At 43.7% G+C, this 26,146-nt stretch overlaps 1 protein-coding gene across 3 annotated transcripts in view; it reads left to right on the plus strand.

The window, feature by feature from the left end:
• The window catches only part of raraa (retinoic acid receptor, alpha a), a 167,281-nt gene that overhangs the window by 113,990 nt on the left and 27,145 nt on the right, over positions 1-26,146 (plus strand). The window contains exon 1 of one of the 3 annotated variants that reach the window (XM_058062202.1): positions 2,267-3,194. The exons of the other annotated variants lie outside the window; for them this stretch is intronic. Within the exon in view, the coding sequence (XP_057918185.1) occupies positions 3,017-3,194 (178 nt within the window). The 5' untranslated portion in view covers positions 2,267-3,016. Of the gene's footprint in view, positions 1-2,266; positions 3,195-26,146 lie in introns of those variants that run through there. 3 annotated transcript variants of the gene reach the window in all.

Consider the following 26,146-nt stretch of genomic DNA (forward strand, 5'->3'; position numbering starts at 1 on the left):
GATAGATCCTTGATGGCAGTTCATGTTATGAATTTTTATTTTTTTACTTTTTTGACTTTTTTACTTGGGTTTTCTCCAGGTTCTCCGGTTTCCTCCCACATTCCAAAAACATGCTAGGTTAATTAGCCACTCCAAATTGTCCATAGGTATGAATGTGAGTGTGAATGGTTGTTTGTCTATATGTGCCCTGTGATTGGCTGGCCAATCACCAGTCCAGGGTGTACCCCGCCTCTCGCCCCAAGACAGCTGGGATAGGCTCCAGCACCCCCGCGACCCTTGTGAGGATAAGCGGTAGAAAATGAATGAATGAATATTACATTTTAGGGCCGCACAGTGGGCGAGTGGTTAGCACACAGGCCTCACAGCTAGGAGACCCGAGTTCAATTCCACTCTCGGCCATCTCTGTGTGGAGTTTGCATGTTCTCCCCGTGCATGCGTGGGTTTTCTCCGGGTACTCCGGTTTCCTCCCACATTCCAAAAACATGCTAGGTTAATTAGCCACTCCAAATTGTCCATAGGTATGAATGTGAGTGTGAATGGTTGTTTGTCTATATGTGCCCTGTGATTGGCTGGACACCAGCCTCTTGCCCGAAGACAACTGGGATAGGCTCCAGCACCCCCCGTGACCCTTGTGAGGATAATCGGTAGAAAATGAATGAATGAAAGTTTGACAAAGTTTGAAAATCTTTACTTTTCTTGTTATTGTTTTTCCCCCCGTCTGTTGTCTGTCTCTTAGAGAAGTAAACAGGGTGGGGAATTTGGGGGGCGGGGGGCATCTCCTGACAGCCAATACCCACACACCTAATGCTGGAGTTAGGAATGCGTGCCTGCGGTATCAGTGCAGGTGAAGAGGTGGAGGCGGGGGGTCTGGGCTCTTATCACATAGTGTAAACACAAGCCGGGCCTGCACTGAATAAAGTGTCAGTGAGCGGGGGGTGGGTGTTGGGGGGGGTCCAATACCACCATGTCTACCCCTCCTGCCAGGCTCCATGCAGATAGATAATCCATCCGTGATGGTCAGACCCAGCTGTGGTTCTGGGGGAGGTGAAGCATTGTTGCAGTAATTGGATAGGTTCCAGCATGATACAGTTTCACTGATAAAAGGGATGAATGAGGCCCTGCCCACAATGCAACGCTCTAATTTACATATATTTATATATTTGGCAGAAATACTTAAACATGTCAACTGAGGTGAGTCATGCTAGTAGAAATATTCTGATGTTATGTTGGCTTGTCAGACACGGCTGTCGAGTGGTTAGCGCGCAGACCTCACAGCTAGGAGACCAGGGTTCAATTCCACACTCGGCCATCCCTGTGTGGAGTTTGCGTGGGTTTTCTCCGGGTACTCCGGTTTCCTCCCACATTCCAAAAACATGCTAGGTTAATTAGCCACTCCAAATTGTCCATAGGTATGAATGTGAGTGTGAATGGTTGTTTGTCTATATGTGCCCTGTGATTGGCTGGCCACCAGTCCAGGGTGTACCCCGCCTCTCGCCCGAAGACAGCTGGGATAGGCTCCAGCACGCCCGCGACCCTCATGAGGATAAGCGAAAAAAATACACGGACATTATATCTCTCTTTTCTGTGCATTATAAAGATATTAAAACAGATAAAAAGAGACAACAACATGTAATACAGCATTTGGCTTGTATTGTGGTCCCTTTTAAGGATTACTGGAACGTCCCTCCTGGGTGCATTGATTTCAAACGGCGACACCTAGCATGAACTTTACCAAACTAAAAAACAAAAGCAGCAGCAGTAGTGGCAACTCCACTATCTAGAGTTACCTTTTGGTGACGGTGTAACCCGCCTCTCGCACAAAGACAGCTGGGATAGGCTCCAGCACCCCCCACTTTCCCACTCTAGAAGAAATATTCCATTCATGGAGGTGCAGCAACATGGCGTCCGAGGACGCGACATGAGTTTCCAGCAACATGGGACTGTAATTACTGTTAGGAGAAAAAAAAAAGGTGACCTTGACTCTGCGACTTTGCCACTTTGGATGCTAAATGTGCGAAGGAGGCGCCACTGGAAAAAAGAGCGGAATGGTGTTACACTGAGTGTTCAAGGTGGGAAACCTTGAATAATGTGAGATGGGAGCGAGCCAGAGAGGCGAATCCAAGTCATCCATCGGGTCACCAGGAGGTGAGGCTGCCTACTTCTCCGGGTTCAGGAAAAGTTCAGCTGCATAGCATTAGGCAAATGAGGTACACAGAGAACCGGGAGGAGAAAGAATCCCAGAATCCGAGGGTTGCAACCGATGATGAGAGTGGGGGGGGGTCAAACCGGTCGGAAGGATGAGTGGAAAATATTTAAAGTATCACAGGAGTTCTTTTTAGAACTTAATCACGTCCTCGCATACCGAAAGGAGGCCTCTTTCATGATGGCGGTGGAGAACCATGGTGACGTCCCTCAATGGGTTAAAGGTAGGAGGTGCAAGGCATGAAAGGAGGCTGAGGAGGAGGAGGAGTGGGGGGGTGGAGCTAAAGCCCACAGCTGCCGTGTCTTGTCACATTGCTGCAGAACATGAGAGCTGGCGCCACGGTGCACCGTGGTGGGCTTCATTCGAGCTTCGAGTCCGTGGACGCGAACGAGACGCCGCCGAGGCCAGCCGGGATCGGAAGACGGACGCCGACGCAGGTTTTGCGCATTCGTCGCCGTCGGTCTGGCTCGTTCACAGCGGAGGTGGACGTGGGACTGTTAAGTCAGTCGGACGGGATTCCCTGGCTGGTTTTTCCACGGATTTAATTCAGCGAATTCCATGCATTGGCGCCTTCATTTTTGGAAGTTTTTGTGTTGAAATATATCGGAGAAGACTTCCGTGGAGCATGCAGATTGTTGCACACATCCTTTCCGGTGCGCCAGCTTCACAATCACACATGGATCTACCACTTTTCTTCTGATGTGAATCCGACGAGACATAATAATAATCATAATAATAACAATAATAATAATAACATCAGTAACACAAAGCTGTTTTTTGACTGGATAACGACGACCCCACTCTTCGCCTCGTATGATGTATGAAAGTGTGGACGTAGTGGGACTGAATCCCAGCCCGAACCCGTTTTTGATGATGGATTACTACAACCAGAGCAGAGGGTGTCTGCTCCCGGAGAAAGGACTGGTTCCAGGGGGCCCTCATCCGTACGGCTCGTCCGTCAGAAACCAGCACTGGAACGGCTCCAATCACTGTAGGTTATCTTCTAATATAAAAGCTCACCTTTTCTGGGGTTTTTAACCGCTTAAAAATGAACACCGTGGTTTTGCTCGAACCCCCCCCCCCCTCCACTTCCCCCCACCCCCTTTCGCCCCCTCATCGCTAATCCTGAGCTTGATTTCTACATTATAAATACTTGACCCACTTTCTCAGCCCCTCTTGTGTGCGCCCACATTGGGTGTTTTTCTCAGCTATGAAAAATATGCAAACTTCTGCAAGGCATGACATATTTTTTTATTATTTTTTTAAGATTATATCAAACCTTCCTCTGCAACCTTCTGCTAATACAAGGGGTCTAAAACTCAATTTACCTGGGGGCCACTGGAGCTAGGGTCTGGGCAAGGCTGGGCCACATCAGGTTTTTAAAAAAAAAACAAAAAAAAATATTAAAAACAGAAAAATATACAAACTTTTTCAGTGCTTTGGTTCCGATTTTCTACAATAAAAGCTCTGATAAAACATTCCACTGTTCTCAAATATCTTAATTTTTATTTTTCTGCACAAAATAAGATGAAAAATAAATAAACAAATCAAGAATAAATCAGTAATAAATAAATATTATAATAATAATAATAACAACTTAAGAAACCACATATAGTTGGTGGGTAGACAAATTATTTTTTTCAGATTAAAATGAACAAAGCATTATTAGAGCCCTGTAGACATGACAAAACACGACTATAGTCACATTTATACTCTTTTTATTTACATATACATACATAATACATAACATATTGCGCAACTGCAGGGTCTTGAGACACATGCTAACTCGCAAACTAGAGAGCTAGCGACCTAAACGGTAGCCTTCCAAGTTATTTCTTTTCAACTTAAATAGCCAAAAACTTACCACTTCCACACGGATAGGGAGTATAACTATTAAGAGTTATTTAACCTTTAACATGAACATTAATCAAACGTAATAATTTTTTTCTGGGTACATGATACCATACAGCATCCGTATCAAACTTGCGCGGGCCGCACTAACTTGCGGGGGCCTCAAACGAGTGTCCTGCGGGCCACATTTGGCCCGCGGGCCGCGTGTTTGAGACCCCTGTGCTAATATGTCTGCAACTCACACTTCCTGCGCAAGTTTGTCTTATATTTTATTTTTCAAAGAAGCACCTGAAATATCTGCAAGTTTTATAGCATTTTTTTTACACCCAATGTGCAGCAGCAATGGACTTTTATTGCAACAACAAAGTCTTCTTTTGCCTGCAAGGGACAGCAGTTCCACCATGCAGGCCTCCAAGGGAATAGATGGCTCTGTTGTCTTTCACAGCTGAAGGAGTGTTGAAAAAGGCTCTTAAGGGCCAATTTCCTCCTTGACTCCAGACTTTAGAAGCACATGACAAAGGGATTTAAAAAAAAAAATGGGGGTTCTGATGTGTGGCGGGAGTAATAAAATTCCTTTTGACAACTCTGTTTGCCACTAGGTTGGCTTTTTTTCCCTTTGGCCTCCAAGCACAAGAGCAGATACCCCAGCAAGGTTTGATAGTAATTATTGAATTGACCCACTAAACAGTGTTAGTGGCAGAATTGATTCAAACCATGTGAGCTTGAGCGAGAGACCGTGTGGGGGTTTTGGCCCAGGAAGAGACCTTTGAACCCGCACTCGACTCCACATTGTTTAGCTCCACCGCAGAGTTGTTGTGTGTTGGTGGGTGTGTTGGTGGGTGGGTGGGTGGATGCGGGCATTAGGAGCCTCTCTTTGCCTCACTGGTCCCGTGTAATAAAAAAACGTAGTGGCCGACCAGGGAGACGTAGCGGTCAGGGTAGTGCCGTGTCGTGGTGCCATCACATGTCTGTGGGACTTATTAGATCACAGGAAACACAAAACACAGCCTGCTTCTGTCTTGGCCTGCACATCTAAAGCAGGAATTCAAAGTAGGCTCTGTTCAGACAGCACCAGACAACCCCACAAAACTAAAAGCTTAAAATACCTCTGATCTCTTACTAATATGTTTTTTTCTATTTCTGGGGGTCTCCTATTTTCAATTTTCCTTGTATTGAGTGATTTAAATATAAAAAGCTAATGTGGTCATGTAATATTTGAGCTACTAATATAATATAAATGTACTTTTCTATTGATATATTTAATAACGCTTTAAAAATGATCTTTTTGACTGGTTGGGGGGGGAAATTCACAAGGTTCCACTACTTTATTATGTTAAAATATAACATAAATATAGCTAAAATATGGTTTCTTGTCCTCAAAAAGTGCAAAAGCTAATCTTAAATCACTTGCCTTCATAAATAGAAATAAATGTTTGCAAACAAAACATGCACCTTGCTTACCCTGTAAACTAAGTCAAATGTATTTATTGTATTTATCTTTTTCAAGGGAAATGACACTCAAAGTCCAAGTTCCACTACTTTATTAAGTTAAAATATAACATAAATATAGCTAAAATATGTTTTTTTGTCCTCTAAAAGTGCTTAAGATATTTATTTTTTTCAAGTGAAATGACACCCAAAGTCCAAGGCTACTTTATTAAGTTAAAATATAACATAAATATAGCTAAAATATGTTTTTTTTTGGTCCTCTAAAAGTGCTAAAGCTAATCTTAAATCACTTCCTTATGAAGGCATGTCTTCATAAATAGAAATTAATGTTTGCAAACAAAACGTGCACCTTGCTTACCCTGTAAACTAAGTCAAACGTATTTATTGTATTTATTTTTTTCAAGTGAAATGACACCCAAAGTCCAAGTTCCACTACTTTATTAAGTTAAAATATAACTTAACTATAGCTAAAATATGGTTTCTTGTCCTCAAAAAGTGCTAAAGCTAATCTTAAATCACTTGCCTTCATAAATAGAGATAAATGTTTGCAAACAAAACATGCACTTTGCTTACCCTGTAAGTCCAAGTTTCCACTACTTTATTAAGTTAAAATATAACATAAATATAGCTAAAATATGGTTTCTTGTCCTCTAAAAGTGCTAAAGCTAATCTTAAACCACTTGCCCTTATGAAGGCATGTCTTCATAAATAGAAATAAATGTTTGCAAACAAAACATGCAACTTGCTTACCCTGTAAACTAAGTCCAACGTATTTATTGAGCCGATAGCAATGACTTGCAATGACCAACAGTTGGGTAAAACGCTACACACACACACACACACACACACACACACACGCATGCATCTAGCAGCTTTGTAGCTATTACCCAATATCAGGAGGTCACTAGCAGTTTAGCGCCATGCAGAGTAACGCTGCTGAATCTTTGTCATGAAAAAGCTCTGGTCTTGCAGATTAAAAACGCCCTTCAGAACCCTTGCAGCAATTACGGACTCATGCATGAAAGAATGTGCATGGCCTCGTTCACATGACTGTCACACTCCAAAATGGGGGGGTTTATGAAGGAGGGATTGCACGGTGGGCTGGAAGTGCTCACCAGCCCACAGTCGTCGTTGTCGTCGTCGTTGTTGTTGTCGTCGTCTTTGTGGGCCGTCCACTGTATGAAAAGAAAGCACTCACCAGGGATTTTCATAGAGAGTGTATGAGGCAGGGGGGGGTATGAGTTTTCTATTTAGCCAGCTTGTCTCCTGAAGTTAGGGGTGCCAAGTGGGCTAGCGGGCATGAACGTGGAGCGTGGAGGAGGGCGAGTGAATAGCAGCTTAATCTGACTCATGTGCTATTTAAGGGCGGCAGTCTTTTTGGACCTTGCAAGAATCCAAAGATGATTGTTGTTTATGCATGAAGGTTAGCGCTCTAATGTTGTGTTTATTGTTGTGGTTGGAAGGCGGACGTGGAAAAGTGTGGGTGTTGTGTTTATACTTGGCCAAGAGCTGAGTGTCAGCCTTGTAAACAAACTGTGAACATCATATCCTCACTTTGTATTTCATAGTATTTGACGAGTTTATTACTTACATCATAAACATATTTTTCTCATTTTAGGGTACAAACAAAAAACTGCTTAAGTTTGGAATGGAAAATGAAACCCAAGCTCTGGCTTCTCCTTGGCACTATGGCTAGCCATGAAACACCTGGCAACCTATTTGTCTGCAGCAGTTCTTCTCAAATAGTGGGGCAAGAGGCTTTTATTTTAATACAGACCTACAAACATGTACATATTTATAGTACAGTAAACCTCGGATATATCGGATTCAATTGTTCCCACTGGTTTTGTCCGATATAAGCGAAATCCGTTATATGCGTATACCGGAAAATGTCCGTTTTACGCATATATATCGGATTTATATCCGGTATATGCGTAAATGGGATTTTATCCGTTATAAAAAGGCACTTCCTTGACTATGTTTCCAATGTACCTGGACGCGCAGGCAACGCTGCAAACGCTGCAAATGACGTCGTATAGCGGCCTGTCACGATTCGGCGACTCGGAGCGCCACGATGCGGCCATCCGATATATGCCAGGGAAATTTAATGGAAATGCATTGGAACGGGACTGGAGATTTTGTCCGAAATAGGCCAAATCCGTTATAAAAAATCTGATATATGCAATGAATTTTTATTGGAAATGCATTACAGAAAAATCGTTTCTTTTTTTATCTGTCCGTTGTGAGCGAATTTCCGATATATCCGAGTCCGATATATCCGAGGTTTACTGTACTCAACATGCAATTTGACTCTTGATTTTTTTTTTCAAGCTCAGTCTGTACAGTAAAGGTAATAATAATAATAATAACAATAATAATAACAATAATAATCATAATCATAATAATAATAATAATCATAATAATAATCATAATCATAATAATAATCATAATAATAATCATAATAATAATAATAATAATAATAATAATAATAATAATAATAATAATAATAATCATAATAATAATCATAATCATAATCATAATCATAATAATAATCATAATCATAATAATAATCATAATCATAATAATAATAATAATAATAATAATAATAATAATAATAATAATAATAATAGAGAAGCAATGTGTCCTGTCCCTCACTTAATGTGGGAACTCCCCAAAGAAATCCAATTACCAATTCATGTACTATTACATCCCTCATATTTAGCAAATACCATAAAATCTGTGAGAGTTGCGCTAACAGGTCATTTCATATTTCATATTTCATATGTACTACACTTGCTCTCTTCATTAATCCACTTAAGGGTTCCTTGGCAAAGCTGCTTTTGGACATGGCCAAAATTGCAATCTGTGACTTTGTTGACAGAAAGCAGTCAAATCCTCGACATTAATATTTCTCAACTGCACCATTTGCCCTCTTTATCACCGCCAAGCGCTAGCTAAGCCTTCTCACATTTCCCTTTACATCCATGCAAATGACGTTGAGATTGTGACAGGCCATAGCAACCACGTGAGTCCGATTCCTCACTGCAACCACAAGCCCTCTTTCAGCCCTTGGCGACACTCATTTAGTGGGCCTAAACGTTGTGTGGAACGTTGTGTGGAACGTTGCAGTCCTGACGGAAAGAGAGAGTGATGTGTGAGAGCGTATGTCCGCAGAAACACGCCTGCATTCACCTTCAGGTGCACGTCAATAACGCGCCTTTGTCATGGAGGTGTGTTTAGAACAGCAGAAGGTCGAAGGGAGTTCAACGCCGCCGCCAGGTGACTTTTCACAAGCTGCCATCACTTCCCAAAACTGCAACACCTTGTCACCGGATGGACTTTTTCTTTTTTTTTTTTTTAATCAGACACGTCCTTCATTAGGGCTGCACGGAGGTCGAGTGGTTAGCACGCAGAGCTCACAGCTAGGAGAACAGGGTTCAATTCCACTCTTGGCCATCTCTGTGTGGCGTTTGCATGTACTCCGGTTTCCTCCCACATTCCAAAAACATGCTAGGTTAATTAGCCACTCCAAACTCTCCATAGGTATGAATGTGAGTGTGAATGGTTGTTGGCCACCAGTCCAGGGTGTGACATGGACATTATATCTCTCTTTTCTGTGCGTTCTAAAGATATTAAAACAGATAAAAAGAGACAACAACCACAACATTTTTGCTTTAAGTATTTTGGTCCCTTTAAGGATTACTGGAACGTCTCTCCTGAATGTGAGTGTGAATGGTTGTTTGTCTATATGTGCCCTGTGATTGGCTGGCCACCAGTCCAGGGTGTACCCCGCCTCGCGTTTGAAGACAGCTGGGATAGGCTCCAGCACCACCGCCACCCTCGTGAGGATAAGCGGTAGAAAATGAATATTTTTTATTTTAAAGGAAAAAAAAACATGGACATTATCTCTTATTTCTGTGTGTTCTAAAGATATTAAAACAGATAAAAAGAGACAACAACATGTAATACAGCATTTTGCTTGTATTTTGGTCCCTTTAAGGATTACTGGAACATCTCTCCTGAATGTGAGTGTGAATGGTTGTTTGTCTATATGTGCCCTGTGATTGGCTGGCCAACAGTCCAGGGTGTACCCCGCCTCGTGTCCGAAGACAGCTGGGATAGGCTCCAGCACCCCCGCGACCCTCGTGAGGATAACCGGTAAAAAATGAATGAATATTTTTTATTTTAAAGGAAAAAAAACATGGACATTATCTCTTATTTCTGTGCGTTCTAAAGATAATAAAACAGATAAAAAGAGACAACAACATGTAATACTGTATTTTGGTCCCTTTAAGGATTACTGGAACGTCTCTCCTGAATGTGAGTGTGAATGGTTGTTTGTCTATATGTGCCCTGTGATTGGTTGGCCAACAGTCCAGGGTGTACCCCGCCTCTTGCCCGAAGACAGCTGGGATAGGCTCCAGCACCCCCGCCACCCTCGTGAGGATAAGCGATAGAAAATGAATATTTTTTATTTTAAAGGAAAAAAAACATGGACATTATATCTCTCTCTTCTGTGCATTCTAAAGATATTAAAACAGATAAAAAGTGTGCACTGCAAAGCCCACTTTGATGAACCCGGCAGACAGCAAGGCTTCTTCTTCTGTCTTCCGAAAGAAAGACAGAAGGAAGTTGTGACAATAGCGCCGTAATCTCACTTTCAATAACGACTTTCTTCCTTGTGTCCATCCTGTAGTACACACACAGGAGTGAGTGGGCGGCAGAGCTTCAAGAAGGATGGGAGTGGGGGGGGGGGGGGGTGCGCCCTTTAAAATATTCATAGCTTCTTCATTTAAATCAATTCTCTGCGTGGGTTCAGCCAAGCGTCAACTGTCAGAAATGGAGCTGGCCCTGTTGTAATCACTTCTTTACTTATCTCTACAGATGGCTTGTTCGCAAACGCGCCGTGCATGGCTAGCTTAGCAGCACACTGAGGGAGGACTCTCTCTCTTTCCATGTTTCATGGCCCACCCCCTCATAATGGAACACATATAAATTCATCTCGGTATTGAACCCGGGACATTCATCACTGTAGAATTCATCTGCGAGGCATTTTCATTCCCAAAGTGTCTTTTTTTTCTGTATCTCACTTATCTTTTGTTACCTACACACAGGCCAGCCTAAAGTGAGCAGTCAGTTTTGGCATTAATCCTTAGGGCGTGTTCGGGATGGGTGTGCCTGTGTAGGTGTGACTGCATTAAAAAAAAACTACCGTACTTTTGTAAAATAGTTGCTACTTTGGTAATGGTTTAATTTCATTTGAACATGCATCAGATTACAATTGAATGCATCACATAATCAGTTCCCAGTTCCACATGTCCAAAAGGAGTAGGAAGAAGCAAAGCTTATTAAATCCTACCCCTTCATCTGGTACTTTTACAATCAGTAACTGTTACATTTGTTCACTTCCTGCTTTCCTAATAAAGTTTTTTTTTTTTTTACCATAGTAACTATCAATATAGTGATATATATATATATATATAGCACATCATGACTGGTTCAAGACTCTTCATCCTTGTATTTAGCAAACATCAACTGCTTGTATTGTTTCTTGAATTGGCTCATCGTTGTGCATTGTTTGATTCCCTTACTCAATCCATTCCATAGTTTGATTCCATATACTGAAATGCTATGTTTTTTTAACATAGTCCTAGTACTGTGTTTACGGTGAAACCTGTGCATAGCAAGGTTTGCATCGTCTTTTTTTTAGCCTTCAACGAAAAATGTTGCATGCCCGACATCCTAAGCTCCAGCAAGCACACTTTATCTCCGCTAACTTCGCACTTGTCCAATATTAAATTTACATTATATATCACACACAACAATGCAATATTAAGTAGTGGGACAGGACGATGCTACAGTGCTAACATTGCAATCACATTTGAACATGGTCACCCCCCCCCCCTTTGCTCCACGTTTCAGGGTATAGGACACTAAAATGTGCTTCGGTGTCTCAATCCATTCCATAGTTTGATTCCACATACTGAAATGCTATGTTTTTTTAACGTAGTCCTAGTACTGTGTACGGTGAAACCTGTGCATAGCAAGGTTTGCATCGTCTTTTTTTTTAGCCTTCAACGAAAAATGTTGCAACAACATTAAACATTAAATTTACATTATATATCACACACAACAATGCAATATTAAGTAGTGGGACAGGACGATGCTACAGTGCTAACATTGCAATCACATTTGAACATGGTCACCCCCCCCCCCCTTTGCTCCATGTTTCAGGGTATAGGACACTAAAATGTGCTTCGGTGTCTCAATCCATTCCATAGTTTGATTCCACATACTGAAATGCTATGGCTAGCATAACGTAGTCCTAGCATAGAAGTGTTTCAAATGTACTTCTTCCCTGAGATCATATTTCTCCTCTCTTGTAGAGAAGTATTAGATGACATTTTTAGCTAATTGGTTATTTTTAGCCTTATGCATTATTTTAGCTGTTTGAAGATGAAACTACAGTAAACCTCGGATATATCGGAAATTCGCTCACAACGGACAGATAAAAAAGAACCGATTTTTCTGTAATGCATTTCCAATAAAAATTCATTGCATATATCGGATTTTTTATAACGGATTTCGCCTATTTCGGACAAAATCTCCAGTCCCGTTCCAATGCATTTTCCATGAAATTTCCCTCGCATATATCGGATGGCCGCATCGTGGCGCTCCGATTCGCCGAATCGTGACAGGCCGCTATACGACGTCATTTTCAGCGTTTGCAGCGTTGCCTGCGCGTCCAGGTACATTGGAAACATAGTCAAGGAAGTGCCTTTTTATAACGGATAAAATCCCATTTACGCATATACCGGATATAAATCCCATATATGCGTAAAACTGACATTTTCCGGTATACGCATATAACGGATTTCGCTTATATCGGACAAAACCAGTGGGAACAAAGACCTGTCAGGTGTGAATATTCCCTTAAAAGCACACCTGTGTAATTTTTCTTATATTTTTCCAAATAATAATTTACTCAACTACATGATCGGAAATGTACCCTGAAAGCAGCACCACCATAAGCGTTACAGTGTATGGTTCCATAACATATTTCAGTCACATGACCGTACGACCTTTCCTATATAGCACATCGCCAGAATATGCGGCGAGGACATAGGTCACATGACTCGTGTACACCTCCAGGCGTCCCCTCCTATCTGGCGTACCTACACAAAGCGCCACAATGGAACGCCATCCTGTTTAGAGAGCGGGGAAGCCAAGAAAATAGGGTAGAGAGCTTAGCGTGCTAAAAATACTAAAAGCCCTGGCAGTTCTTTTGCTGTCTGGGCAGAAAATAGCTCCGTGTTGCTGCCGTCTCAGTCAGCAACACAAGAGATGAAACGCTATGCCGCTGCTGGTGTTTGTGTTCTTTTTGTCAGGCGAACAAAAAAAGAATACGATTTTACGCAAAAATAATCTTTATTTGTGTAACAAACCAGAAAGCTTCCCTGTTTTTTTTTTTTTGCTTGAATGGTGGTTTTAATAATCTCATTAATATCCTTATTTGGGATGCATATTATTATTATATGTGGGCTTTCCCACAGAAACACAAGGCCCTTTATGAATGGAACATTTTCCTGTGATGTAACAACGTATGATACAGTATGCATATTGTGTGTCTTCATCACGCCACCCCGACCCGGCCCAACTTGACTCAGTGTGCTTCAGTGTCACTTGGAGATTTGTCCGTTTGAATGTCGCTCTTTTCCCACAGCCCCCCCGCCCCCGCCCCCCTTTTTGAATCATTTCATATTCATTACATGTATGTCTGGAGCTTGGCCTTCGCCGACATTTGACTCTTAAAGGCCCACCTGGGACCGAGATGAAATGGACCGCCAAAATGAGGCGATGGAAAAAAAGAAGAGCGCTTGCTGTTTGTGATGGATTAGAATGTCTGTTCCAAGGATGGGGAGCAGACTTGTTCGGGTTTCAGGCTGCTTGTTGTTTTCTGATATAAGCATATTGTCAACTGAAGCTGGGCTAGTCTCAACACATGGAGGGTAAGATGTGATGTTGAAATGTGTTTTTATACGTCTTTTGGGACAAGGGACAAAACCAAGAAATGGAACTTGGCTATACTTTTAGCCGAGTACCAAGATAATTGTGTCCGGGATGGCGGGTACAGTCATGATCCGGGGTTTCTGTGGTTCACGGATCATGTGGATCACATTGCAGTTTTCCAATAATAAGAACAAGCCAAAAACGATGACTTAGCAAGGTGAAGGTGTCTCCGATTCTGAACCCAATTGATCACCCGTGGGACATCCTCTAGCAGCTCCACTAGTGATGTCATCATGTTGGAGTGGAAGATTATTGTTGTAAAAACCTGTGTAGGTGTGGTGAGTTCAATGCCCAAGAGGATTAAGGCAGTGCTAGGTGGACACAAATTGGACATATTCACCATGTGGCGTACTTGTATAGACAATACTGGCCGTATGAGGACAGTAAATGTATACTTCTATGCCAGCTCTACTTTAAACTGTATGGAATACTGCATGTTTGGTTACTTTCTTTGGTTGCCGTGGGCAACACATGAACACACTGAACAACCACAAAAGGCTTTTGTTGGTTGCGTATCGACGCGTCGGAATGGCAAAGTTAACTTCAATTTGACGTTTTAGAACAGGGGTGGGCAAACTACGGCACGGGGGCCACATGCGGCCCACCGAGCTTTTGAATCCGGGCTTCCAGTTGCTTTTTAAGTATTTCAACTTTTAATATACAAACTGGCAACATGACTTATTTAGTATAATTTAGTAAAAAAACAACAAAACTGAAAAATTAAATTTCATAGTTTGATGCGGTCTGATGTTTAAAGTGCTCCCTGTTAACTCAATGCGGCCCACAAGTCAAAATATTTGCCCTCCCTTGTTCTAGAATAATCCTAATTCCACCATCTTCACATGCATGGATGTTCTGAACTCCTATTTCCGTGCTAGTGTTGCATGAACAGAATCACGCTGGTCTATTTGGATGTAGCTCAACTTCTCGTCGTACCAAATAGTCAACTCCGTTTTGCCTCAACGCAAGACACGATTAATCAATCCCACACAATCAAGTCAGTTCTTAATAGATCCAGCGATGGGAATCCCCAGTCCAACTCCATCCTGACTTTCGTCTGTTTCCGCTATTTCTGAGAAAACTTTACACAGTGCTGCTCAGTTTTATAATAGAGTTGGATTATTGTCTGGGCTGTCAGCACCTTTCAGCCGAATATGAGAGATCTCTCACTGCAGGAGACGAGGGAGCCGGTGGGGGCATTTTTAAGTATAATATGTGTGCGGCGGTGGCAGACAAGAGCGCCTGGCTTGGCTGGGCAACTAGACGTTATCGGTTTTCTTGTGCAAGAGACTTGGCCAGCATCCAGTGGCTGCCAACAGCATTGGCATAGCGAGTCTGGTACAGAATGACCTAAATCCTTGTCCTATAAAACCCTTGTAAAGCATTTGCCTTATCTTCCCTTTTAGAAGTGTGGAGATGAGACCCCCTCCAATGCTGACACATCAACAATATTCACATGTGGCACCATTATTACCTAAAGCAGGGGTCTCAAACTCAATTTACCTGGGGGCCACTGGAGCTAGGGTCTTTAAAAAAAACGCATTTATTAAAAACAAAAAAATATACAAACTTTTTCAGTGCTTTGGTTCCGATTTTCTACAATAAAAGCTCTGATAAAACATTCCGCTGTTCTCAAATATCTTAATTTTTATTTTTCTGCACAAAATAAGATGAAAAATAAATAAACAAATCAAGAATAAATCCGTAATAAATAAATATAATAATAATAATAAAACGGCAAATAATAAAAACTTAAGAAACCACATATAGTTGGTGGGTAGACAAATTATTTTTTTCAGATTAAAATGAACAAAGCATTATTAGAGCCCTGTAGACATGACAAAACACGACTATTATCACATTTATACTTTTTTTATTTACAACATATTGCGCAACTGCAGGGTCTTGAGACACATGCTAACTCGCAAACTAGAGAGCTAGCGACCTAAACGGTAGCCTTCGAGTTATTTCCTTTCAACTTAAATAGCCAAAAACTTACCACTTCCACACGGATAGGGAGGATAACTATTAACAGTTATTTAACCTTTAACATGAACATTAATCAAACGTAATAATTTTTTCTGGGTACATGATACCATACAGCATCCATATCAAACTTGCATTAAACTTTCATATCAAGGTGTGGGGGCCTCAAACTAGTGTCCTGCGTGCCACATTTGGCCCGCGGGCCGCACGTTTGAGACCCCTGACATAAAGCCTCCTTGAAATGAGGCCACTTGGCTATCAGGCCCGCTAAAGAGGGCTGTCCAATATGAAAGGCTTTATATCAAGTAGCGTGCGTGCGGTGTGCATGGCTGCCCAAATGTGCTCCGTCTGGTCTGCCGTGGCAAACTTCCTCCGCTGATGTAAATTATGAATTGGATGTAATGCGGCGATTAAAGTCGCTGCGCGTCGATTGTTGCTAAGCCATGTTTTTTTGAAGGTAGGGCCCTTTACCTGCAAAGCTGGCCACCCCTTAATCAACTTGGGGAAAAAGCTGGGGGGGGGGACATCCACCCTTGCTTGAAGCCTTTCATGACCGTAATCCCCAACACCGGGTAAGAGATGCATGGGAATCTTAGTCAGACGACTTAAAAGGTACTTTTCCCTCTGCTTCCTCCGTAAAGCCTGCTGGGATGCACCGTGGGCTTGATGCATCCAACCCAAGCTTCCCTGGTGCTCAGTGGGGAAGCACCATCACAAACCTCCCTTGAGCTGGTTTGCTTGGACTGTTTGATCTTATTGTGGAAGCAAGTGGCTGCTGCCTGGCAGGCAAAGAGAGCGAGAGAGAGAAGGTGGGGGGGGGGGTCTTGATTCACAGGGTTGAAGAGGTGGAGTCAGCTTCAGTGGAGAGGCTTAATAACTGTATTAACATCAGTGGCTCCCCCAGGACCCATGCTTGTGCGTGGGGGAGGGACTTAAAATTTGCCTTCTCTCACTTTAATCTGCTCTCTCACTCTTTTCTCCGACTTAGCAACAATCAGCCGAGTACGCCGTGTGTATGGAACATCACCGCTAGGACCGTTCTCACCTGCGTGCGTCCCTATTCATGACAGTCCTCTTTGTCCCCTGAATTATACATCGCCAACTCTTGAATAAATGATGGCCCCCACTTAGCTTAATGGACGGAGTTAACTGGGAGAGAGGTGTGCGTGTGTGTAGCGGTCGCAGAATTAGGTCGCCCGTAAGTGCTTCACCCGCTTCCCACAAGGTTGCAGTAAAGCCTCGGGTCGCGGGGCCCAGAGATGGAGCAGTCAGCAGGGGCCAGGCAGGGTCAACTGGACCCCTGAGGGACGCCGACCAAGGGGGGAGAGGGAGGAAAGCCGCCACGGCAGGTTTACCTGTGGGCTATTTGAGGTTGCACGAGCGCCACCTCGGTTTGTTTTCACCTCCTAAAACATCACGATTGTAATCTGTTATATAATACTCAAATGGAAAATACTACTAGTGTTGTAGTTTAAGGCTGGATGCAGTATTTTTTGGGCTGTTATGGCAGTGAACGTTTTTCTAAAGAGGTTTTCGGGTTGACAACAACGTCGATTTTCAGTTCAATTTTTGCAACACGTGCCTAAAAACACTAAAGCACACGCGCAGACCTCACAGCTAGGAGGACCAGGGTTCGATTCCACCCTCGGTCATCTCTGTGTGGAGTTTGCATGTTCTCCCCGTGCATGCGTGGGTTTTCTCCGGGTACTCCCGTTTCCTCCCACATTCCATTCCAAACATGCTAGGTTAATTAGCGACTCCAAATTGTCCATAGGTATGAATGTGAGTGTGAATGGTTGTTTGTCTATATGTTCCCTGTGATTGGCTGGCCACCAGTCCAGGGTGTACCCTGCCTCTCGCCCGAAGACAGCTGGGATAGGCTCCAGCACCCCGGCGACCCTCGTGAGGAAAAGCGGTAGAAAATGAATGAATGAATGAATGTTGCATTTCCGGCGGTCGAGTGGTTAGCGCGCAGACCTCACAGCTAGGAGGACTAAGGTTCGATTCCACCCTCGGCCATCTCTGTGTGGAATTTGCATGTTTTCTCCGGGTACTCCCATTTCCTCCCACATTCCATTCCAAACATGCTAGGTTAATTAGCCACTCCAAATTGTCCATAGGTATGAATGTGAGTGTGAATGGTTGTTTGTCTATATGTGCCCTGTGATTGGCTGGCCACCAGTCCAGGGTGGATCCCGCCTCTCGCCCCAAGACAGCTGGGATAGGCTCCAGCACCCCTGGTGAATGAAATGATTCAACATTAAGCCTGTTTTGTTTCACTAATCTTGACCATCAACGAAGCACCCTGTATTACTGTTAGAACTCCCATTTGAAATTCACCGTCAGGTACTTTAGCACTACTGTTGGTACCTGGGAGGCAAATACGTTCATTTTACCGTCCCAATCCTAAAATGGACAACAACCACCGCATCGCTTGGTGGAAGCGGGACTTCATAGCGAACCATCTTGGCAGCACATTTAACGGCAACCAAGCAGCTAAAACCATCAGGATCCCCGTGATACCTTTGTAGACGGCTCTCCCGCTCGTGTACGCTAATGATGACTGATGACACACATTTGACTCCACTGTCTGATGTGTGGTGTCGGGGGGCTCCTTAGTGGAAAATTTGGGCAGAGTGAGCGGAGAAAAAGGGGAGAGACAGACACATTCATCTCGACTGTCGCTGGCAATTCAGACCACAGACAAAAAAAAGAGTGGATAGCATGGGGAGGCTAGGCTAGCTTAGGACGAATGGCTGGGGGGGGGGGGAGAAAGCGGAGTCATCAAGAGAGCACAGTGGGATGTTACTAGAATTTAATGAAGGACAAGTTAAGCCCCCCCTTCACTGTCTGTGTTGCTGCCTGTGCTTCTGCAGACACCAATTTCCTGCATGAATCCCTGACCTTTCCGTGTAGCCTAAAGGGAGCCATTTGATCATCTCACACACACACACAATCTTCTGTGATATGCTTGCCTCCTTATGAGGACTGGTTTTCGTCAGGCATGATCTCTGGTAAGCCTCCGCGAAGTAAGTCGTTCAAATCCCCCCCCCCCCCTGCTTCGTAGGAGCCGAGTGTGTGATTTAAGGTCACTGATGTGGCTTCGTCCTCAGTCTGAGGAGATATACAGTCGGTGTTAGAAACATGGCAGCTTTACCGACACTGCCATGCTCGTCATTTATCTCTATTTACACCCACCGATGCTTCGTGTCATCTTAAATAGATCATTTTTCAGACGAAAACTACTCTATTGAACCATCATTCTACATTGTACATGTATAGAAAAACAGGCTTGTTGGTTTAGCAACATTATAATGACCATTCATGTCTTTCATTGCACAGCGATAGATAGAGTATATAATTAATATACAAACAACAATGTCTAGTATCTCTACTTCCTGGTTCGTGGAGCATTACAAACATGCTGGTACCATTACAATTCTGGAATATGCACGGTTCTGTCATTTCCTGCATCACCCCGAGTTGAGGTCCTCACTAAACTTGGGCTCGTTCCTCCACACATCCACTATGTTTGGTGGGAATTGGCTTATTATTTGCCGAATAATGGTCTCTGTCATTATTATTATTCTCTGTCTAAGGAAATGCAACATTCGTTCATTCATTCATTTTCTACCGCTTTTTCCTCACGAGAGTCGCGAGGGGTGCTGGAGCCTATCCCAGTTGTCTTCAGGCGATAGGCGGGGTACACCCTGGACTGGTGGCCAGCCAATCACAGGGCACATATAGACAAACAACCATTCACACTCACATTCATACCTATGGACAATTTGGAGCGGCTAATTAACCTAGCATGTTTTTGGAATGTGGGAGGAAACCGGAGTACCCGGAGAGAACCCGGAGCCTATCCCAGCTGTCTTCGGGCGAGAGGCGGGGTCCACCCTGGACTGGTGGCCAGCCAATCACAGGGCACATATAGACAAACAACCATTCACACTCACATTCATACCTATGGACAATTTGGAGCGGCTAATTAACCTAGCATGTTTTTGGAATGTGGGAGGAAACCGGAGTACCCGGAGAGAACCCGGAGCCTATCCCAGCTGTCTTCGGGCGAGAGGCGGGGTCCACCCTGGACTGGTGGCCAGCCAATCACAGGGCACATATAGACAAACAACCATTCACACTCACATTCATACCTATGGACAATTTGGAGTGGCTAATTAACCTAGCATGTTTTTGGAATGTGGGAGGAAACCGGAGTACCCGGAGAAAACCCACGCATGCACGGGGAGAACATGCAAACTCCACACAGAGATGGCCGAGAGTGGAATTGAACTCGGGTCTACTAGCTGCAAGCCCTGCACGCAAACCGTGCATCCTAATATTCTATTTATTCCTCCAAATATGAATAAAAAATGTTATATACGGCATATGTTATGTTGGAAAAGTGGCCGTACCGTTAGCATGTTGTTAGCATGTAGGCCACACAGTCAGATAGGGAAGCCTATCTGACGGTTCAGTTCTCTGCTTGGACATCTCTGTTTGGAGTTTGCATGTTCTCCATTAGGTTCATTGGTGACTCCAGTCCAGGGTGTACGTCGCCTCTCGCCCAAAGACAGCTGGGATAGGCTCCAGCATATGTAGTGAAGAATGCAGAATGTTCCTGTCGACTGCGTGGCTTCGTGTCTTAAAGCAATAGAGTGCATTACTGTAAAAAGCAAATATGCTTTTTTCTTATTTAAAGACGTTTTTGGCTCATTGAATCAGGAGTTCAGTACATGCATTTCAACAAATGTATTCAACTACCCATTTTGCAGTTTGTTTTGGTCCAGAACGTGTGCAGTGGCCTTGTTTTTGTCCACTTTGCACCGTAGTAATCCCCACGGGGCATCCCTTCCCCAAAGCAGCGACAGCATAATAGCACGTTCACTGCATCTTCTTGTCCACACCCTTGCAAATACCTCCACTTACATGCGCAATAATATGCTTTCAACTCCGACCCTGACACTTGTACTTGGAGCTAATTTATGAAGAGAAGTGTTGTCATTAGGGGTTTGGTGTACTGTAAAGGAATGCGTGTCAGCCTGCCGGGGCTTGACGCCTGGCGTAAATACCTTTTTGTTGCCCGTTAGCAGCACATATAGTTGGCTAACTTTTTTTTTCCCTTTATGAGAAAAGACCCGGCGAGGCGCATTATTTAGCATCATTGAACACACTGTCGTCATGAGTCACGCACACGCTGCACTCCTGACCTCTCCCCCATTTCCACTGTCATGCCCCCGCTCTGAAGTGGAGAAGATCAAACCCTCGTAATCTATTCCGCTGTGATTGACTATTGTGTTATTCACAGAGAGCGTGAGCAGGGGGGGGGGCGGAGAGAGAGAGAGAGAGGAGGGGGAAAAGGAGAACATGGCTGGAAAAAGGACCCTTTTAACATGACAAAGCCGGTCCCTGAAGATCCTCTTCTCTCTCCTTCATCGTCCCCGATCAGCTTCCTTAATTCCCCTTTTCTGCTCTTCTCCAGGTCCACTTCAGACCTCGCATGCAAATAGCCCTCCATATTTACGACCTCCTTGCTCGCACTCTTGAATATGCGCTTAAGAGTCGGAGGAGGGCCTTCAATGCTGCCAGTCACATCGGATTAGCGAGTATCAATGTGCAGATAACCTCTCTGTTAGATTGAGTGGAGTGCAAACACTCGAGCGGGAGCATTCATGAAGGCCCTTTGGCCTCCAAACACAGAGAGGCACTGTGTGTGTGTGTGTGTGTGTGTGTTTGTGTGTGTGTGCGAGCGAGTGTGAGACACCCAACCCAATAAAGATAAATAGGGCCTGGTTAATGTGCATTGTTTACAAGATGCATTTTCTACTATTAAATCACCTGCGATTATTGTAAAGGGTACTAAAGCACTCAATTCCACTTGTTTAAAGTGTTCATGACAATGGCAACCGGGTACCCAAAGAAAGGAACAGCTTTACAGCAATAACAGCATTCACTAATACATTCACTAATACTGCCAGCCAATCACAGGGCACATATAGACAAACAACAGATTCACACTCACATTCATACCTATGGACAATTTGGAGTGGCTAATTAACCTAGCATGTTTTTGGAATGTGGGAGGAAACCGGAGTACCCGGAGAAAAAACCCATGCATGCACGGGGAGAACATGCAAAAATCCACACAGAGATGGCCGAGAGTGGAATTGAACTCGGGTCTCCTAGCTGTGAGGCCTGTGTGCTAACCACTCGACCGCCGTGCAGCCCTAAAATGTAATATTCATTCATTTTTTACCGCTTATCCTCACGAGGGTCGCGGGGGACGCTGGAGCCTATCCCAGCTGTCTTCGGGATGAGAGGCGGGGTACACCCTGGACTGGTGGCCAGCCAATCAGAGGGCACATATAGACAAACAACCATTCACACTCACATTCATACCTATGGACAATTTGGAGTCGCTAATTAACCTAGCATGTTTTTGGAATGTGGGAGGAAACCGGAGTACCCGGAGAAAACCCACGCATGCACGGGGAGAACATGCAAAAATCTACACAGAGATAGCCGAGGGTGGAATTGAACCCTGGTTTGTGAAAAGAAGTTGACCACGCTAAAATGATGTGATGCAAAACAAAACGTAAAAACGCCATAAACTTGTTGGGTTTGGTCCTGAAATCATTGATCGAAATGGGAATTCCCTGCTTCCACTGCTTCCATACATTCATGAATGTAAGAATGCTGCTTGTTATCACAAGAGAGATGGGCGCACACACACACACACACACACACACACACACACACAGGCATATATTTCTATAATTAACCAATGCAGGCTTAATGTTTCATGAGCCATTTTCACAGTCAGAGCAGTAACATTAAAAGCATGTTGTAAAAAAAAAAAAAAAAGAAAGACAGCAATTTCATGTGTGTGTGTTGGGGGGGGGTGCATGCGTGTCTTTGCGTTCTGATCCAGTGACGACCTTGACCTTGAGCTTGATGTATGTGTCAGCTGCAAGTCACCGCAGAACACTGGATTAATTCACTGCGAGAGAGTTGACAAAGGGAGGTTACGCCGTGGTTACGCCTTCTCCGAAGTGTGTGTGTGTGTGTGTGTGTGTGTGTGTGTGTCACCGAGCAAACACGTCAGCGTGCACAGCTTTGTTTGGGGGGGGGGGGGTGTTTTCTTTTGAAATGTTTGCTTTGCATGGAGCTCCTCTAAAGCCTCTCTCTCTCTCTGCTTTCTGTCATTATCTCCCCACTCTTCTCCTCCCTGCTTTGTGTGGTAATAGATGCTTTTCCACGATAGGAACTCCGTCTCACTCATCAGGTGTAGCAACCCATTCAAAGAATGCACAGGAGGTTTTGTCGGAATATGCTGTTGATGTTGTTTTGGCATGCTCGGAATGTACTGTATGCCTGCTGAAGTTGTCACAAGATGATGACATCCACTCGTGAGGAGCAGATACTTCTCACTTGTAAACGATACTAAAAACAAACACAAACACTTGTGGTGCAGCAGATGTGTGTAGATCAACTTCAGGAAAAACTCCTATTTATTGGGGGAATCGATTATCGACTGAGTTGACATTCCTGTTGTTGTTGTGGACACACACTTGTTCCAAATGTTCTTCCATAAATGAATGAAAAACGTAATATTAGTCCATAAACACAAAACACGAAAGTTAAGTTTAAGTTTCAAGCTTAATTCATGTATTTAGTGTTTTTATCACTGTATTTTAATATATTCTTCTTGTGTTCTGTTTAATGTTAATGGTTTAATTTCATTTGAACATGCATCAGATTACAATTGAATGCATCCCATAATCAGTTCCCAGTTCCACATGTCCAAAAGGAGTAGGAAGAAGCAAAGCTTATTAAATCCTACCCCTCCATCTGGTACTTTTACAATCAGTAACTGTTACATTTGTTCACTTCCTGCTTTCCTAAAAAAAATGTTATTTATTCATTCATTCATTCATTTTTTTCTACCGCTTTTCCTCACGAGGGTCGCGGGGGTGCTGGAGCCTATCCCAGCTGTCTTCGGGCGAGAGGCGGGGTACACCCTGGACTGGTCGCCAGCCAATCACAGGGCACATATAGACAAACAACCATTCACACTCACATTCATACCTATGGACAATTTGGAGTGGCTAATTAACCTAGCATGTTTTTGGAATGTGGGAGGAAACCGGAGTACCCGGAGAAAACCCACGCATGCACGGGGAGAACATGCAAACTCCACACAGAGATGGCCAAGGGTGGGAATTGAACCCTGGTCTCCTAGCTGTGAGGTGTGTGCGCTAACCACTCGTCCACCGTGCAGCCCTAAAATGTAATATTCATTCATTTTTTTTTTCAATTGGCTCATCGTTGTGCATTGTTTGATTTCCTTACTCAATCCATTCCATAGTTTGATTCCACATACTGAAATGCTATGGTTTTTTTAACGTAGTCCTAGTCCTGTGTACGGTGAAACCTGTGCATAGCAAGGTTTGCATCGTCTTTTTTTAGCCTTCAACGAAAAATGTTGCATGCCCGACATCCTAAGCTCCAGCAAGCACACTTTATCAACATAAAATTTACATTTTATATCACACACAACAATGCAATATTAAGTAGTGGGACAGGGCGATGCTACAGTGCTAACATTGCAATCACATTTGAACATGGTCACCCCCCCTTTGCTCCATGTTTCAGGGTATAGGCCACTAAAATGTGCTTCGGTGTCTGGCGCTGTGGATCCTCTCGTCCGACCACCCCAGCATCGGCTCAAGCCAAATATACGCGGTCACCTCGGGGCAAATGCCAAGTCGCATAGCCCCGCTGTCACTCAGCACGCTCAAGACAGCTGCCGGGTAGAATTGCACCATATTACTCACGTTGTTGTTGTTGTTGTTGTTGTTGCCAGGGAACTTGCTGCACCTCGCCCCTGCAAGAAAACACGACACTGGCGCTTTCCTCACCTAAATTGTAGCCTTTGTTGTGATATTACGAACAATGTTATTGTCTTTAAAAATTAATTTAGCGCCATAGATGAGCGACGCCCGTTTGCTCGGCCCCTGCAGACCTCACCTTTGCCATCTGCTCCATTTCTAGCGGCCGCCCTCCCCCCACTCTCTGCGCTCTAGCTTATCCACACATGTTCTCAGTTGTGGCTCCATTTGCTTCACCGGCACTGGTCGGTATGTTGTTATTTCAGAAGTCTGGCAATGCGGAGAGGGACGTTATCTCCGGTTATCATGATGGAAAGCAGACAAGATGTACCGACCATACCTACGGAACTACAGCATGCAAGAAGGCAGATGCATATTTTTTGTAGGTTGCTGAAACACATCCCGATCTTCCCCCCACCTTTTGGGCCCAAGACAAACATCCCCATTTCCTGGTGTTCGGGAGGGGATGCTTAGAAAAACTCCTTACCGTGGAATGCCTTGCCCTTCGGCCTCTGCCCGTACCCTCATCGATCACTCACACGTGTGTTTTTCTTGCCATAGCACTCATGTGGATTTGTGGTGGTGGGGGGGGGGGGTCATTTGGACTCATTTTGAACCATAAAAAATGTAGTATTCAAACATGCGTCCCACGTACTCATTAATATACAGTATAACCAACCAAGTTGTTTTATATTCGGAATGCTGTTGCTGTTTGTGTGGGAAGCTCGTGGACTGCCATTGTGTCTGCCTCTTTTCCGTGTTCTTGAGAACGGAGACTGCAAGATAGCGGGGGTCGTGAGTAATCCTTCAAACGCGGTCTCACGAATACACAAACACACATTTTTTTACACCAACGTAGCTAATCCTTTAAATTCAAGTAGTTTTATTACAGTATGTGTTGTCTTGTGATAATACTATAGAATTAGAGTAGTCAGTGTGCAGCTTGTATAGCAGTAAAGATTTACTACGCACTGAAAAACAAAAGTCTAAATAGCTGGCAGCACGTGTGAATAAAATGGTCGTTACCCAAACTTGAAGGTTGTGGGTTCGATTCTCCGTCCTATCTGTGGGCAAGATACTCAACCCCCAGTTGCTCCTGATGTGCTAACGGTGTCAAAGCGCAACACAAGCGAAACAACATTTCCCAGATCGGCATTGTCTAAACATGAATGCCTTGCTTAATGAGATGGAAGCATGGTGCGCATGAGTGCTGCCGATACTGGAGCCAAGTACGTTTCCTGACTTGAACCCAACTGATCATCAAATCGAAGGTAGAGGAGCACATTCACAGCCTCCACCAGTGAAGGAGGACTTGTGCAGCTCTGGTGAATTCCATGTACAAGAAAGTATATCCAAGTATTGTCTTTTGAGACGATATACTAAAATATGAGCTGGAAACCTCATATTACAAATATACAACATAAGGTGGCCAGAAATATTTCAATATTGAACAAAGCAAAATATACTTATTGTGCGGAAATATGGGCTAATAACTATAAAAGCAATCTTCACTCGCTAAATGTACTGCAAAAAAGGCCAGTAAGGATAATTCATAATGGCGCCTACAGAGAACATACTCACTCCTTAGTTCTAAAATCACAAATACTTCAACTTGCTGATATAGTTCATCTTCAAACAGCTAACAGATTAAAAAAAATTAAATACAATTTTTCAAAAAATTATAGGAAAAAAA

Source organism: Doryrhamphus excisus, chromosome 22 (genome assembly GCF_030265055.1).
Source record: "Doryrhamphus excisus isolate RoL2022-K1 chromosome 22, RoL_Dexc_1.0, whole genome shotgun sequence".
In the NCBI taxonomy this organism is placed as follows: Eukaryota; Metazoa; Chordata; class Actinopteri; order Syngnathiformes; family Syngnathidae; genus Doryrhamphus; species Doryrhamphus excisus.